The sequence below is a fragment of the Oenanthe melanoleuca genome, chromosome 5 (assembly GCF_029582105.1).
Source record: "Oenanthe melanoleuca isolate GR-GAL-2019-014 chromosome 5, OMel1.0, whole genome shotgun sequence".
Classification (NCBI taxonomy): domain Eukaryota; kingdom Metazoa; phylum Chordata; class Aves; order Passeriformes; family Muscicapidae; genus Oenanthe; species Oenanthe melanoleuca.
The window spans coordinates 45,559,528-45,576,778 of NC_079339.1; the positions used below are offsets into that span (position 1 = coordinate 45,559,528).

A 17,251-nucleotide genomic window follows, 5' to 3' on the forward strand; every position below is an offset into this window, starting at 1 on the left:
GATATACTCAGCAGGAACAGTTGCACAAAGCCAGCAGATAAGTGAAATGGGAGCCAACAGTGATTTTAGACAGGATTTAGTGGCCTTAGTGGTAAAGGAAAGCATCCTCCCAGGCAATGTTATCAGTAGCTGATTCCATGCAACCCTGATTAAGCCTTAAGGTCCTGCTGGACTCTGCATGAGGAGAGATTAGAATCTAACCAGGCTTACCACGTGTTGGCTAAATACTTATCTGAGAAAATGTAAGGGATGCTACTTTTCTTGTCCACACCAGAACTGCTTCTTCAGCAGCAAAGTGACATAAACACATTACGCCAGAACTGGAGTAATATTCTATCAGCCAAACCCTGGTTTCCAACTCAGAAAAGTACTATTTTTCAAGACTTATTTCTTGACCTTTGATCTTGTGACAATATGAGTAGAAACACTGTGAAAAACCACTTACTGCAAAAAGTATTCACAGCTAATTTTTACATTGATACTTCGAGCAATTTATCTTTCAACGCTCCTTCATTACTTTTTGTAGATACTTGGGAAATTTGGATGTCAGCCAAGAAAATTTCTGCTCAAGAGATCAGAATAACTTGAAACACAACCATGCTGGAATTTAAAACATGTAGTTTATTCAGTGAAGACTTCATCATGACAAGAAGAATCCTTGCTCCTCTTTTCCTAATTCTACAGAAACAATAATCCTCAAGAATTAATCCATGTTCTGTTCATAAAACCCAAACTGGAGATGTCTTAGGAATACCCTATGACCACAGAGTGCAGTCATGGCTTATATCTTTACCCCATAAAATGCATATTCAGTTGATCCTCAGATTCACCCAAGCCCCTAACATAAAATTCATAGAAGCTCTAACTTAAGAAGATGTAAACCCTTCCACTTTTTCAGCTTTATCAAGTAGAAAAATGCTTTGAAATCATGCATGTAGATGCAAAACAGAAGTTTCCAACACTGGTATGTAATAAATGGATAAAAAGTCCAGCCTTGTTTCTTTTCAGATTCAGATAAGCAAAAGAGAGTGAAAGTAGGGTGCAGATTCCTCATATCTGGTCAAAAAAGCACACAAGAGTTAAAGAGGGTACCCAAAAATAACATCTGAACTTTACAGGCAGGATTATTTTGAAAGCTCAGTGGCCATTAAGACTACTAGGATCCAAGATGAAGATTGATTGTTGGTTCAAGTAGTTCTGACTGGCACACTGTGAGACAAAACAATAAAAATGTTTCTGTATTATTCTCTGGGCTTTGTGCCTGTTGGCCTGCAGAGTCACTTGAGCAGCCCCAAGCTGATGGATCTCAGGAGGCCAGTGGCAGCAGGCTGGCTGACAGCCACTCCTGGCTGGGAGAACAGGGACTGTGCCCATCATATCCACAGATGCCCCCAGCTCCCTCCTACCTATGCTGGGACAGAGATCACAGCTCAAAATAATGAAAATCTGAAGGGGGAGAGGAGAGGCAGGAAGGGAATGGAGAACCTGTTCAAATTTTCTGATAATGAAATGGCTAACTTTCAACAGTCTTACCTTCGAAAATCTTTCATAAACTGCTGTAATAAGAGCAAGACATGGTACAAGACAGAAGATTCCAGGTTCCTTTTGGAGCTTCCCACTTTCTTTTCCTGCCACCTCTCTCAGGACAGGACTAGTCCTTTGGAAGCAGCTGTCTAGTTTAAATTTCAAAGCCAGGGCTTGTTATCATAACACCAACATGCTGATGTCTCTTCGTTATCATTCTCCTAGACAAATGAATGAGCTTTTATGAGAAAGATGTCAGGTGGCACTTTCCTGGGGCAAATGTCCCAGTGTGCTTCCAGTTTCACAGAGCAGGACTGAGACCTACCAAGTGCTGGCAGCTGGGTATAGAGGACTGCCAGGTGCAACACTGCTGTGAGCTGAAACACTTTGGACAAACTGCTTACTGTCACAGATTCCATTCTAACTCCTTTCTTCCACACAGGTGTACTAGTTTTCAGACAGAAATTAAAATCCAGTGAGTGAACATACACCACACATTTTGACTGAGTTATCAAGACATCTATCTGCATGTGTTCTTGGTGGAAAGAGAGTATACAATCAACAAGAGAGGCTTCTGCACCCAAAAATTGGTGTGGTTATTTACAGTAGCTGACACCAGCCCTTTAACTAAAGATATTTTACTGATATGTCCCTGCATAAAGAAGTGAGCACCAGGTGGGTGATTAAGAGGCTTTAAAGTGAAAAGAAAAATCTGACTTCAATTTAATATGAGCTTCAGATAAAACTAAGAGGTGTCTGAAGTTCACAGACATCTGTGTGACTATTCTTCTCTCCCCTCTGACCAAAACAGCTCTGAAAAGTAGGCCACAGAGAAAAGAGGCTACAGTTTCAAAAGGTGAATGCCTAAAGCTATGTATATACAGCTATTTTCATGCACTTTTAACTGGGTGGCCTGATTTTGAGAAGTTCTAAGTATGCACTGCTCCAACAATGTACACGGCCCATAATGTCCAAAAAACCCTCCCGTGACTATCTGCTTTGGTGCTGAATTGTAGATGCAGTTTTCTACTCAACAATTGGTCCACACTTTCTGTTAGAAGAACACTACACAGCTTGCTTGGCACAGAGACTTGCTGCATCAGAGTATGTGTTTGTACACCTGGAGAAGAGTTCCTGCCTGAAACAATGTGGCATCTTGACAGGCAGATGAGTGTCAGAAGAAGAAAGAGATGCACAGGGGTATGTCCAAAAATCACACAGCAAGGCAGAACCAGCACCAAGCAGAAAACTCCAAGCCCCAAATCAAATGCCTTTCATTATACTGAGTTTGCCTCCTAGTAACAAAAGATGCATGCAGCTGTGAGAGGAGTATTTCTAAGTCGGAATCTGATAAAAAGAAATCCAGAGAATAGAGAGGGATGCTGTGATCTGTTCTGCAATATCCCCCAAAATGAGAAAGAAGCACATACAGCAACAACTGCATCTCATATAAACACAAATGATTCTGATTACATGCCAGGATTAAAATATCAAAGCTAAAGGGGTATATACTGTTTAGAGTGTCCTGAGGAAACAGCTCCCATACTTCAAGGACAGCTGCTAGGAAGAGAGGAATTAAGGAGTTGCAGCTCAGCTCATGCAGGAGTTCTCTTTTCTAGGAGAGCTCCACAAAAGCTATTGTCTGTACAAATTTTAGATTTGGAGCTAAACTTAAGAACAACAAAACAAAAGTTTAAAACAATGGAAGAAAAAGCCAGGAGCAAGTGGTTAAAGAAATTAACTTCAGCGTCTGCAAGTTCAAACGTTATCAGAGAAACCAGTAAGTCACTTGAGACAAAAGAGGAAGCTGAGCAGCAGATGGGAACACTAACTAGATAGCACACTGAGTGAATAGCATGTTTACTTTCTGGGTTATTACTTGTATTGGAAGATACTTATTGTAAGATATGTAGGGAATTTCAAAAGCTTTTAATGTTTAAACAAAAAATGCACCATGACAAGCTTAGTTAGTGCCCAGTCACAGTGATCATCCATTACAACCAACTTAAGCATAATTTTAAGTGTCAGATTTTGAATTTCAAACCTGAAGGACCACAACTTTTCAACACAGCACCAGAAAATTTAGTTATTTTTATCAGATTAAAGCTTTAAAAAGGCTGACACAGTTCCAACCACACAATACCCTGTAAAAATGAAATTTTTATTAAATAATGCTCCTAATCTTTCACCAAACATCACCAAAATTTATCAAGAACACTTTTTATATAAGAAGCAATTCTTCAGAGAAAAGTAAACAAAGCAATACAACTGCTGAGAGAACAACTGTGACACCAAAAAAATCTGATTTGTTTCAACATAGACCTGCCAGCTATATAGGACACTAGCTGGGAATGCAACCTTTATTTTTTCAAGTCTTTTTAAAAAAAGATTCAGAAGCAGAGGCTGCAGAATAACTAGCTCTCTTAGAGCTTGCATTCAAAATAAGAGAGACCAAGAAAAAGAGGAAGTCACAGCTCCAGCCAGACTATTGGCTCCAAAACAGAATCCAAAAAAATTAGTATTAAAATCTCTTAAAGCTATTTTTTTCCTCAGAAGACAATCCCTGCAAATCACCTCAGCACTGCTAGTAGCATGCTAGCACACAAGTTCAAGGTGAATCCTGGAGTAGGTTGCTCAGAGAGATTATGCAGTCTCCATCTGTGGAGAAACACAAAAACCCAACTGGACATGGACCTGAGGAACCTGCTTTAGAGATTCTGCTTTGAGCAGGGAGTTGCACTGTATATTCTCAAGAGACCTTTTCCAACTTCAGTGATTGGGCAGGTCTGTGAACCTTCTATTTCCACAAGAACTGAGTGGTTATGTGTCATTCTAGGACATGGAAAGCCCTGGATCAATGCCGTGCTTTCCCTCAGGATACAACTCTGGCTCTCCTCCACCTCAGTTTTAGTGGCCACAGACTGGTAGCAGAGATAAAGAGTCAGCCACAAAGTGTCTCAGTAAGGCATTCCCAGGAGGCAGCATCAAAGTACTTATCACTCAGACACTTGACTCCATAAAGAGCAAGACCTGGGACTTTCAGAAAGCCTAACAATGTCCACGTGCCACATCTAGATACTTCAAACAGGGATTCCCTTTTTCAGGAAGCATGGAGAAATCTCTGTCAAAAGGACTTTGACTTGGACATCTGAAAAATAATTAGAGTTAAAACCTAACTGTCTATAGATCACGGAGCCCTACTGCTACAGAACACAGTCACCTCAGCAGAGCATGTGGTCACCCTCTCTTTAACCTAACTGGTGCAAATCTTTAGTTATATAGTTGTTCTAAGGTCTACAGGGTTAAAATAAGGTGTTGACTGAAGATTATAAATAAAGACTATACTTCATTTATAGTTACTTTAAAACATAATTGAAATAGTGGTAATAATCACTGAAATCCAAAACTGATCTGCAAATAAAAACTGAATTTTCTTTTGAAGGACTTTGAATAGCAGAAGGCTTCTTCTTACATATAAATTCAACCCTCCTGAGTTTACAGCACTCCTTTGGAAGAGACAATCTCTTGCACTGAACTTAACCCATCATATTAATTTTGTAGTGTGTGATAAAAAGGGCTCTCTAGTTACAGCTAAAGACTAGGATATTATTTTCTCAGTAGTTATTTCCATAATGAAATTCCAGAACAATAAAGATGTGGCTCCTAAGAGCTCATGCTATTCACAGATGTATTACTTCTTGTTTGGGTTTTCCAAGTGCTTATGGCCTTGGGATATGAGATGGTAGCTGTAATAGAGGAAACATAACTTAGCAAGTGAAAATAAGGAAAGAGAGAAAAACCCACAGCACTGTCTAGAGTGGTGTAACTTTTCCCTTAGTGCAGATCATCATGTGCAGGAATACAGAGGCTGATCTACTTAGGCCAGAACAAGCAGTTAGACGATTATTCATCTCTCCTGAGATTTCCCCTGCTAAATACAGAGTTGGTTCAAGGTCTTGGTCATGGCATTTCTAATTATGAGACAGAAATAAGATAAGACTGGGGAGGAAAGTGCCAGGGGGAGGGGAACAGAGGATCAGGGGAAATATGGTCAGCACACACTGCAGCAGCCAGTGACAATAGCAACTTCATGTCTCAACTTTATTAACAGCTTCTTTAGAAACTGCCAGCTTTACCTGAATACAAATTTCCTTTTTCTTTTTCTCCTTAAGCACTTATTTCTTTTTCTCATCAGTTTGACCAAAGGAGACTGAAATATACAGAAGACAAACTACTTGCAAAAACTGGATGCTCTCCCAAACATAATGTTCTTATAGGGATAACAATAGTACTGATAGCAATTTAAGAAAAAAAAAAAGAACAAAACCAAACTCTACTGAATATCTCTGCTGTTAGAACAAAATCCCAACCACTCCCTCAGACCACAGGTTTCCCTTAGCACCTTTCTCCCATTCACAACAGCAATAGCCACTCCAGAACAAATCCTTCTAAACTAATTGAGGATTTTCTCCCTAAGAGATTCAAAAAGACAAGGGGGAGTGCTGTGAATTATTAGTCTTATTCCTACATAAGAACGGTGCCATTGGGGCCAGGGAGGTTATATACAAATAATATGTCCATAAATCCACAACTATAAAAATACAATTTGCTGAGCTTCTTACCTGCCCATCAAGACAGTGATAACACAATCTCAATGGTATTTCCAGTAACATCCCATTAGAACATAGTTCATAAATGCAATTTGCCCCCATTATAGTCATCTAACATATGAAACAGTTACTTCAGAGCTATTCTAGATTTAAATTCAAAATCCAATAAAAGTTTCAATAACATGATAGCAGAAGTAGAAAGGGAAATAGAAGACTAACTTAACCCAACAGTTGCAATGGTTAAAGTGAGAAGGTAATAGAATCATTCAGGTTGAAAAGGCATGACTCCCAACGTGGAATACAGCACAAATGATACCAATTAAGGACAATAGTTTAAGTCAGGTAACAAGCCAGCACCAGATGTGCATTAAGTTCCTCCTAGCAATTAGCCTGTGCAATAGGTTTCCAGTACTTCTTAAGGACCTTAGCTCTATTTAAATTTTAATTTCTTTTGGTCCTCTCCAAAAACAATTTTTCTTCTTTTGCCTCAGTTTCAGGCCTCAGGATTCTTACTACAAGCTGCTGACTTTGTACAGTCATTTCAATTTACCAGCACAAAACAAGAAGACAATGTTTTCCAGAAGATTTCTGAGAGTGCTCACTGTGGTAAATATGCTCCCCATTAAATCCACATCGTATTTTTAATCAGATACAAACCTCCTTTGTGTATATGGAAAAAGAAGAGCACAGGATTCCAGAGGGCAATCCTGTGACACAGGAATGCTTCAGTGTTTGTGCTCCCATGGAGAGACAACGCAAGGGGCCCAAAACCACTACTTCAAACTTCACATCCAGCCTCCAGAAGGAAGCTGCTTTCTTCTCTAGTCACAATAAAATCCTCCAGGGAGCACAGATATTCTCCTACCTTGCATGTATGCCTCTATTTGCCGAATTAGCTCGTAAGACTTGGATCGATCCAGAAGTGTACGAATAGCCGGGAGAGGGTCCAGGATAATGGTTTCTGGATGAGCATCAATGTACTCCTGCAAAACAATATGTACCAAAAAAATGGCATTAGGTTGGTTGAAGAGTGTAGAAAAATAATGAGAAGAGAAAATAATGAGAAGGAGAATACATAATGTTAAAAGTCCAACTTCTCTTCAAAGGGAGCCAAACGGACTTTGGCAATGCAGAAAGTCCCCAAACAGTCAAAACACTGACACTTGAAACAAACACTAATGTGACAGCTAACTGGTTTAGATGGCAAATTCCTCCTGTAGACTCTATCAGAAGCAAAACCTGTGCTGCAACCATATTAGCTCATAAGGGACCAAGTGGCCAAGTGCCATAGTAAGAACTGTGAGCAGGGCTGAGAAAAGCCATTAGGAGAAGAAAGATGGCACACAGCTGTCTTGGGGGTCATCCTTGCATTCAATTACTGCATGTGAACATCATAACTATCTGAACTAGGCTCAGAAATACATCTGTGTTCTTTTATGTTGTTTTTATTGCTGTCTTCTAGCTGTGCTGAAGACAGTGTTAAGGGCTGGATGATAAGGGCTGAAATATTTTTTGGCAGAGCTGAAGAGATTGCTGCTTCATTGTGTCTTCATTGCTTGCTACTTCTCTGGGTTCATACTCTCCCTTTCTGACTACAAGAACAAAGTAAAGTTAATGACCTCATGGATCTTCATCTTGGGAACTCAATTCCCCATTCACTGAGGTCATGACTGCACTACTGCATCTTGGCCAGGAACACAGACACAGCTGCCAGGTATTGGCCTTGCAAACCAAACAAAACCTTTCCTTCTGTTTCTTAGAACAGAAACTGAATTCCTTCATCATTGCCCCAACCTGGCTCTATAAAGTAGGAAACATGCATCCATCTTATTCTACTCAAAATCAGACAAATATATCCAAAGTTAGCATCTTTCTTTGTTTCACCTAACTCCCCAAAGCCATCCTAATGTTTCCACTTCTTTAAATCCATTCATGCAAAAGCTCCTACAATTAATAGACTTCCACGAAGTTCTACTTCATTTAAATTGATTTTTTCAAAGGAGAAAACATACTACAAAAGATACTTCAGAGTATGATGAGATGGCCTCAGGAGATGCACTTTGCTGGAGAGGAAAGAATAGCATAATCTATTCCCAGAAAGTGATTTTGCTCCAGATACTAACTGAGGATGCAGACTTCTCCACCCTAGCACTGGAAAACTGCTGCTTTCTGATGACTACATAGTCTGAACTGATGGCTGCTGAAAGGAGATTATTCATTTGAGGTTAAGAGGAGCCAGCTTTGGGGTTTAATGAACCTACTGCATCATCCACAAGACACAAGCAGCTTTCCTTCACAGGGCATGAGGTACCCCTCAGTGGCAATAGTAATGTCTGACATACTTAGTAATCCCTGCAGAACACAAAGAATTAATTCCCCAAAGATACATTCAACCTTGCTGCCTCATGGGAAAAGTAAGGGACAGCCTTTTGCACAGCTGATTATCAAGACTCTCAGACCCAGCTGTTGTCTCACCCTTGCAGTACAGCCTGGATAAAAAGCCTCATCAGCTCAGTGGAGCAGAAGCTGGGTTTATTTCTGGTCACTAAACCCCAGAACATACAGTTTTCATGAGTCTCCTGCCCCTAGTACTTCCAGAATCTTAAGCAGAGCAATCAGCTTTCAAATACAGATGAGATTTTATTTCTTTTAGAGCTGGAGTATCTTATTACCTAATGCCTCTTAAACACCCACACATGTCTATGCATATGTGCCCTTCTATGCAGTGCCTAAAACACCCTGTTAGCTTAACTAGTGTGATCCAGTGATTAGGGCATTAGCTTCAACTCGCTGATAGTGAAACTCTGCTTGAGTATCTCAGCATCTCCAGAGTATAACAAGGCAGCTCCTTTAGTCCCTCTGCCTCTGTTTAAAATACAGGGAGCTATCACACTGTGTGTCTTCCCCAGCTCCTTAAGCCCATACCCTGATGGGGCAGCAAGCAAGCACAGCACCCAGACTGAACATGTCACAGCTCTGAAATGTGGCCTCAGCAGAGCTCTGACAGCATGCCTCCTGCAGCACTTCTGATGAGTTCTTCCTTTTACACTGTGGTGACCACACATCACCCTCGAACAGCCTCTGGTTCCACCTTGACTTCCAGCTCCTTGGACTTCCAGCCTGGCCTAGCCCCTACTCTGCCTGTACTGATCCTTCCTCTCACACACACATTCCTCCTACCTGTGGACTCCATCACCTTTACTGCCCTCCAAGGAGGGAATGATTTTTCTGTCTCTTAGCTCCTTGTGTGCCTTCCTGAATTTTCCTGATGCTCACCTCAGCATTGAGAACTATCCTTGCTTCCATGGGATTCATGTATTCTACTTTTTAATTTGGCTCATGTTATTCTAAGTATTTCCAGAGGGAGCCTGGCTTTCTTATGTTTTCTGTAAGAGAACCTCACAGTGCTTTATTTCTAATGGTAATAGCCCTAAACCTAATGGTATTTAAAGACCATCCAAGCACTAAGCTTGCCACAGCATAATGAAATTTAACAGGAATAAGGCACCATCTCAAGGCCATTCTATACCAGTCAACATGTCAAGAGAAATGAGCATCTAAGCTGACTTTCCAGTGACTGATTTCTCATCCTGTTGCCTTAAGGAGCCTCCAAAAAACTCTGTAAGGCAAGCATGAAATAACTGATGAAGGAGGTGGGAGCTATTTTCCAAAAGCCATTTAGAGTCTGGAGAACTTTAACAAACTGCTCTAATGTCAAGAAGAACTCTACTGAGTACAAGCCCTTTCAAACACACACAAAGGCTTTTGAGCTTTGAGCAAATCAGCTTTCTTTACAAAATGAGGAAATTTGTCAGCATTAAATCTATGTCAGGTACTATTCTCCAACTCTTCTCCATTTGCAGACCTAGGAACTCAGACAGGAATGGCAAAACTCAGAGCAGTGAAGATCTGTGTCATCTAAAGAAAGACCTTGAACCTGAAATGTCTCCTAGAGCTAATCTGGGGACAGACCACACATCTCTCCTTTTGATTGAATCCAGAAACAGCCTCTTTTCAAAGACTCTCCATGGAGAACAAGGTCAGTGTATTTGTATGTGTCCTTTCTCTTTGAGCACAGCTAGAGATTAACTGCTGAATCTGTGCAGGGGACAGGAGCATCAAAATGCACTCAAGTCCTCACAACCCTGCTTTTTTTCTCACACGCTGTTTGTTGCTTTCATCACAAAGAGTTAACTCTGCATTCAAAAACAAAACCATCCAGTTGCACCGGGATCCCCAGAGGAAATCATCCAGCTTCCCCTTGGGCCTTTAGCCTGCCAGCACTTTCCCAGTCTCCCACACCTCTCACCAGTACATCACCAACACATACAAAAGAAAGTTTCAATACCCATAGAAAACACAGAAAACTACTTTAAATAAGCAATTTAAAAATATGAACCTTACACCAATTCTCTACAACAGGAAATGACAATAAGAAAAGTCAATTCTTTTAGTTTCACAGGAACTATTAAAATTGAAACCTTTCTAAACTTTGATTCTTTACTAGAAACTGCTGCACACTCAGGCATCATGTACTACAGTTTTCAAAGTCAGGTACTTTGTCTAGAAGGCAGGAGCTGGGGCAGTTGGTTTTCTTTCTTACCAAGAAGGCAGTACTGTAGCACCAGTAAGTGACCTGTGAAGATCACTTAAGAGACTGGAAAACTCTTGATGTAGCCTAAGTAATAGCCCACTTCCCATGGCACAGAGAGGCTCTACTACCAGAAATAGAGATCTGCATAAACATGAAGGGCTTCTGCCTAATTGTTTTGAAAGTAGATGAGCTACTATAGACATGAACTTGAAAATGAAGCAGTTGAATATGGAAAAGTGAAACACTGAAGCCAAGACAGTACAGCAGTACTCTCTTCAGTACAGCATAATCTTTCGACTTTGAACTTTCAAGTCTTCTCTCCTACTTCCAGCAAAACAACTCCACTCTCTACTTTGGTGGATTTACTGAAGACTGATATCCACCAGCAGACTCCAACCACCCAGGCAACAATGTGGAAGATATTTAGGCTTTCCAACAATAGATTGAAAGGGCTCTGTCCTTGGGCTGCAGTTCAGCTTGACCCAGACAACATCTATGTTTTTCTCCTTCTAATCTTTGATATAATAAAAGCAAACAAGAAGAAAAAAGGAATTTTAGCAGAACCTCTTTTGCTTGTATTCCAGGCCTGGTGTTAAGTCAGGCTTTGTATCAGCCCCATTACTGGCAGAAGGCTAGCAATGAAACTTGAAACCAGGAGACCAAATATTTCATGTTCCCTATTATATACCTCTGGATATAACCCAGCAATGAAAAAAAACCCCCAACTTTCCTTGAGAAGCCTGTGTATAGATGAAAAAAGAGCTTGTCATTTTATCAAAAAAAGGCAGCTAATGATTTTTAAAAACATTTTAACAGAAATTTGATACAGTATCTATAGCAAATAATAGGTCATTAGATAAGAGACTCACTGATTCACTGATTTGACTTGCTTTTATTACTAAGTAATAAAACTTACATAATGTTTTTGTTTAATATTAAACGAAGTTCCGTTAAAAATATTCCAAAAGAAAACAGTAAGCAAAAGAAACAATAATGCCATTTGGATTTGTGTTTTCCCACATACAGAAACATGACAATGACTGCTTGTAAAAATATGTCAACATTTTCCAAGGGAGAAAGAGATGTAAACACAAGCTTGTCTACAGTGTTTGCATCAGATTCGGACTTAAAAGTTCCTTTTTGTTGTCTCAGGCCGTGATGGTCTCTTTTCACAGACATCTCCTTCCAAAAGAAAAGGTGAAGGCGTTTTGGGTCTTCAACAAACACTCACCTCAAAATTGCCTCTAAATCTGAAAGAGAATTTCTGCAGCATTTAGAAGGAATGAGGTGTGTGGCAAGGGGAAGAGAGAATTGATCTTCTCTGTTACATTTCTATTCCCTGTATCTCAAAGAAACTTTCTGAGTACTCAGCTGCCCTGTGTAGCCTTCAAAAGGCCTTTGTTTCTTCATCTTGCAAATCCTACCCACAGGAAGCTAACCCTAAGCCCTAGCACTTGAATGACAAATTTTTAGTTAATTTTGCTGTTTATGAGGCTCTTCCAATAATTTAAGACATCATTATTTTTCAAATGGATAAAACACAGGCATTTGCCTGGCAATTCAGGTGCAAATGGACCATTTCAATTTTGCATTAACCTGTCCCCCCAGCTAGAAAAGAATCACTAAGACATAATACTTTCCTTTGTTTTTTTGATTGCCTCTTCTCAGCTGAGAAGTCTCCTACCTCCTTCCCTTCCAAAATATCTCCCTCATTTTCCTTCTTCTCAGTCCCAAACTCTTCTAAGAATGTTTCTCAGTCAAGATTAGAAGAGCCCATCTTGGACAATTCCAGAGTGGGAGAGTCAAGAGTTGCAGGGCAGCAGGAGACGAAACATTTTAAATTTTCATCAACCTGATAGAAATAAGACTAGGCATAAAATCTGCATCTGATCTGTCTTTTTAACAGGCTAATGCAAAGAGAACCTGTTCAGGAAAAGCTCTGAAAGACAAATTAATAACCCTATTGATTTTCCATCACCCTAGCCATCATTTTGAATGCAATATGAAGCTGCAATGAATGAAGCTACTCAAGCCCCTGTACAGCTTTGACAGGCAGCTGCACAGAGAGCATTTTTCTCTAATGAAAGCATAACAAAAATTCCCCAGTGTCTTACATGAGCCAAAACATACTCAGTTTTCAAAGCCATATACTTTGTCTAGAAGGCAGGAACTGGGGTAGTTAGTGTTCTTTCTTACCAAGAAGGCAAGAACTGTAGCATCACGAAGTGAAATGCACCCTGGGGACTCTGTCTCTTCACCTGACTTCCCTCCATGTATCTCTAGTCAAGAAGGAACCCTTGAGGACTGCAATCAATTTTCAGTTAACTAATTACCTGGGTTCAATCAGTCCAGCCCTGGGTTACTGTGGGTAGGAAGGGAGACTGACCATCATCTCTACAAATAATCAGCATTCCTCCAAAACAAGGATTTAAGTGTCCTAAAAAGCAAATAACAGTATTTCTCCACTTTTCATCTTTTAATCCACTACACTAGGTGCTGCATGAAGTCTTTGTTTTGGCTTTGGATGAGATCACCAGCACTCATCGCTGATTTTCAGCGCAATGGAGAACAGTTTGTATCCACCAGTATTCTCCTGAGAAACTGCAGTCCATACCACATCCAAGCTAGCACAAAGACCTCAGAAAGCTCAGCCCTGAATGTCTTCTGGAGCTAAAAATGCCACTGTCAAAAGAAAGCTCCGCCATAGCATTTTCATTCTCCTGTAATTTTTTTTTCCAAAGCAATTGCAAACAGCCATACAATGGCATGCCAAGAGGCTTCCTGTTCTATTAGCACTCTCTGCCAGACCCTACAAGGGCTCATCACAGACTCCAGAGAGCAGGGACACAGAAACATGTAAATATGAAGCCAGTTTCCTCCTTAGCTCTTTGCAGACTATATGGTCAAGGCACCTATAACATAGACTTGAAAAAATCTCATTCTTAAAAAGGTCATAAATGTAGTCTGGCAGCTTGTTCCTCCTCCCATGGTCAAGGATCCCTTGCTCTTTGCTTCCTGGAAGACTGCTTTATGGAGCCAACACTAAGACTGCTGCCAGGTATCATCTTGCTGTCACATTTATATTCAACAGCAGGAAAAAATCGTAATGAATTTTGCACTGTTTGGTCTGGTTAAGATCATCAGTACTTTTTCAGTCAACTTAATCAACAATAAGGGAACCACACTATTTCCACTTGTGTGTAGGTGCCAGAAATACCACAATGCTTATATAACACCTTACTCATACAAACTTTCTCACAAGTCATTTTTCCTTTTCTAGGGTGCTCATTGATTTTATTTTTAAAAACCCAAAACAACAACCCTATCCCACACACTTTATACAAAAGTATTTTTACAATTTCTTTTTCTTATGGAATATGCTTCTCTTAATTTCTAATGATTCTCAACATCTTAAAAATAATGAAGGACAGATGCAGATAGCAAAAATTTCCAGATAGTTTCTGCCCTGGCTACAAAACTACACGAGAGTACACTCTAAAAACACATTTTGGCATGTAATTCAACACAGAAAGGTCTGTGCTCTGCACCACTGGCTCCTGGTTATGTGTTTTACTACTGTGAGAACTTCCTGCATGCTAGAGATGTGGCACAACTCAGTCTCCTGCAGAACCAAAAGCTTAAGGTCTTAATTATTGGAGAGAGGATATAATTCTGACACCTGCTCACAGGGGCCATACCCTCTATCTCATCCTCTATCTTCCAAAATACAAAAGTTTGGAAGGCACTGGGAGAGAATCTCTTAAGGCACTTTTTCTTTGGGAAAACAGTTCTCTGTACCATTACACCTTGCATATTTGTGACCTTGAATGTAAACTTGAGGGAAAAAGAAAATATATATAACAGGATTTTCAGCACTAGAGGACAAAGTCACTCACAGTAATCTTGATGTTGCACAAATTAGCATTCCAGGAACTGGGAAGACAAGACAGAACTGGGCCAAACTAATTCAAAGGTTCTGTCATGGAGAGATGCACCGTAAATTGATCTGCAAACACCTGTTCCTCTGTGAGCAGAACTAATACTCTTGAAATTCCATAAGAACATTTGGTGGGAAAACAGTTCTAACTAACTTTACAGATATAAAACAAAACTTCCCAAGGTGCAAGTCCATTTTAAACTGACAAAATCACTTCTGCTGGGCTATCAGTAGCAAGGCAACACTGTGCCAGACAGCTCTTTTCATCAAACCCCTACAAAGTGCACAGTAATCAGACTGAATTTGCTGCACCAAAATTATCCTCCTGCTTGAAATGCAGAAAAAACCACTTACCTGGAACCTGTGAACCAGCTCCAGTGATTGGCTGTCATTCTGGTCTGCTTCAAGGATTATATCTGTCAGTTTGTGTATGATCACATCCAAAGGTCCCTGATCTTCAATGGGTTTGCTAAGATCAAGCTGAAGAAATCAGAGAGAAACATTTTATTAATATATGGGGGATCCAAGCTCTTGTCCCTGCCACCATCCAAGGTGTTGCTGCCACACAGATGGCGTTTACTTTACACAGTGCCTTTATTTTGGTATATTATCTAAATCACTGAGAATTTTCACATTATTGAATGCTAGAAAACTTTACTCACACACTTATTTCTCAGCAGTATAGCTCTAATTCTATGAAAAACAGCAAAGTCACCAGCAAGCACCTTCCATCCAAACATCTTCCTGTGCTTCTCCACCCTATACCAACTCTTCAGGCTCAGTTTCCCAGTATGTTCACACAGTTTCCTGGTACATTCATATACATGCAAAAAGGAATGAGCTAACAAGGCTTAACACCACTAATAAAAGGAAGGTCTGCTGTGCCCTTCACCCACTGGGATTGCACAAAACTGCACCCAGGACATGAATAATGGTAAGACAAAAGCAAGTGACTCAGGATCTGTGGAAATTGATCTCCCTATTGGACCTTTATGAAATGCATGCAAGAATCCTAAGAGAGCTGGCCAGTGTTATTGTGAGGGCTTGGATTTATCAGGATATAAATCAAAACTATCGAGATGCCAACTAAATCAGGCCAAAAAAAATGTACCACAAGGGCAGTCTGGTTACAGCAGAGTCCCATAGAGGTGGCAGAATCTCCATTCGTCAAGATTTTCAACACCTGTCTGGACAAAGCCCTAAGCAACTTAGTCTAAATTTAATGCCAGATCTGTTTGATGAAGATGATGTACTGCAGACCCCTAAGATGCTCACAGAACTTAATGATCCCATGAAGCTACTTAGCAGATTTAACATTAGTTGAGTGTAAGTGCCAGAACTGGCTCATGTTCTGGCCAACACACCAGGCTGCTCACAGAACAAGAGCTGTGAAATTCAATCCAACCAGTTGTGAGACTTACTGCATCAATGGCAACTTAACATTGTAAATGCCAAACCAGAAACATCTTTGAGAGGAAAGATGAATGTGTGCTCACTGTAGTTAGCATCTGATTTTACCTGCATGATCTTTCTATTTTTTTCTATTTTCTTTTTTATTCAGTTCTGGTAAAGAAGGGTGTGAGAGGCACAAGAGGGAGAGGACCACTGGGCAGAACAGGCTGCTGCTGATGCTGTTTTCTCTCTCATTAGCTTGAGTTTTGTCTTTCTAAAATTTCCCACCCTACAGAAATGTCCCTGCTTTGAATTAAGGAGTGAGTGCCTTAAGGAAAGTAAAGACAGGATCAAACCAATAAAACTAAACCAGCAGAGATCTATTAACCTTATATTAATTTGCTAGTTGATAATGTAATTGATCCATGAGCTGAATTACTTTTCTTGTTTAGGCACTCTTATCTGGGCCAGGCTTCCCTGAGCAGAATAACTGAAGGTACCTATGGCACAAAAACAAATTGAAAGATTGCCAGTTCTTCCCACAGAGACCACCTTTACTTGCCCATTACTATATGCTCCTACTAGCAGCTATGCATTAGACCCCTTTGAAGTCCTTATGCAGATTCCAATACAACTGGAAAACACAGTGTGTGTCACTTCCACGGAGACAAACAGAGGCACTGTTCACAGGTGAGCAGTCACTCCCTACAAGCCAAGAGACCAGAAGGACAGACTTGATGTGGATGCTCAGGGATGAGCAAGCTGTGGCCAGTGAGGCCATTCACAGAAGGTCTGGCTGTTCTGACATTTTTCACTCTCACAAGTACTGCAGCACAAAGGCTAGGGGACAGCCTAAGTACCTGCAAAACAAAGTGAACTGCAGTTTGGCTAAAGGACACAGAAGGAGAAAATTAACTTCTTCAACCAAGTTTCAGAAAAATCAGTTAATATCCTTTAAAGAAATCTCAGACAACCACACTGCTCCTTCTGATTTTTTCCCATCTGCGCATCACATTTGGAAGGAAACAGCAAAACAAAGGGTCTATTTAACTAGGTCAGAAAGTTCACGGTTGCCAAGGTACAACATTCTGAATTAATTCATATTCAGGACTTGCAGTTTGAAAAGCAGTAAGAAGCAAGTAAGTACTTGAGATTGGTTACCCCTCTACATCCTTCCTGAACTTTCAACTCAAT

At 40.3% G+C, this 17,251-nt stretch overlaps 1 protein-coding gene across 5 annotated transcripts in view; it reads right to left on the minus strand.

The window, feature by feature from the left end:
• The window catches only part of ITPK1 (inositol-tetrakisphosphate 1-kinase), a 136,954-nt gene that overhangs the window by 54,800 nt on the left and 64,903 nt on the right, over nt 1-17,251 (minus strand). For all 5 annotated transcript variants that reach the window (XM_056493530.1, XM_056493528.1, XM_056493529.1 and 2 more), the window contains 2 exons: nt 15,020-15,145; nt 7,000-7,117 (listed from right to left, as the gene is read on the minus strand). In XM_056493530.1, the coding sequence (XP_056349505.1) occupies nt 7,000-7,117; nt 15,020-15,145 (244 nt within the window). The remainder of the gene's footprint in view (nt 1-6,999; nt 7,118-15,019; nt 15,146-17,251) is intronic.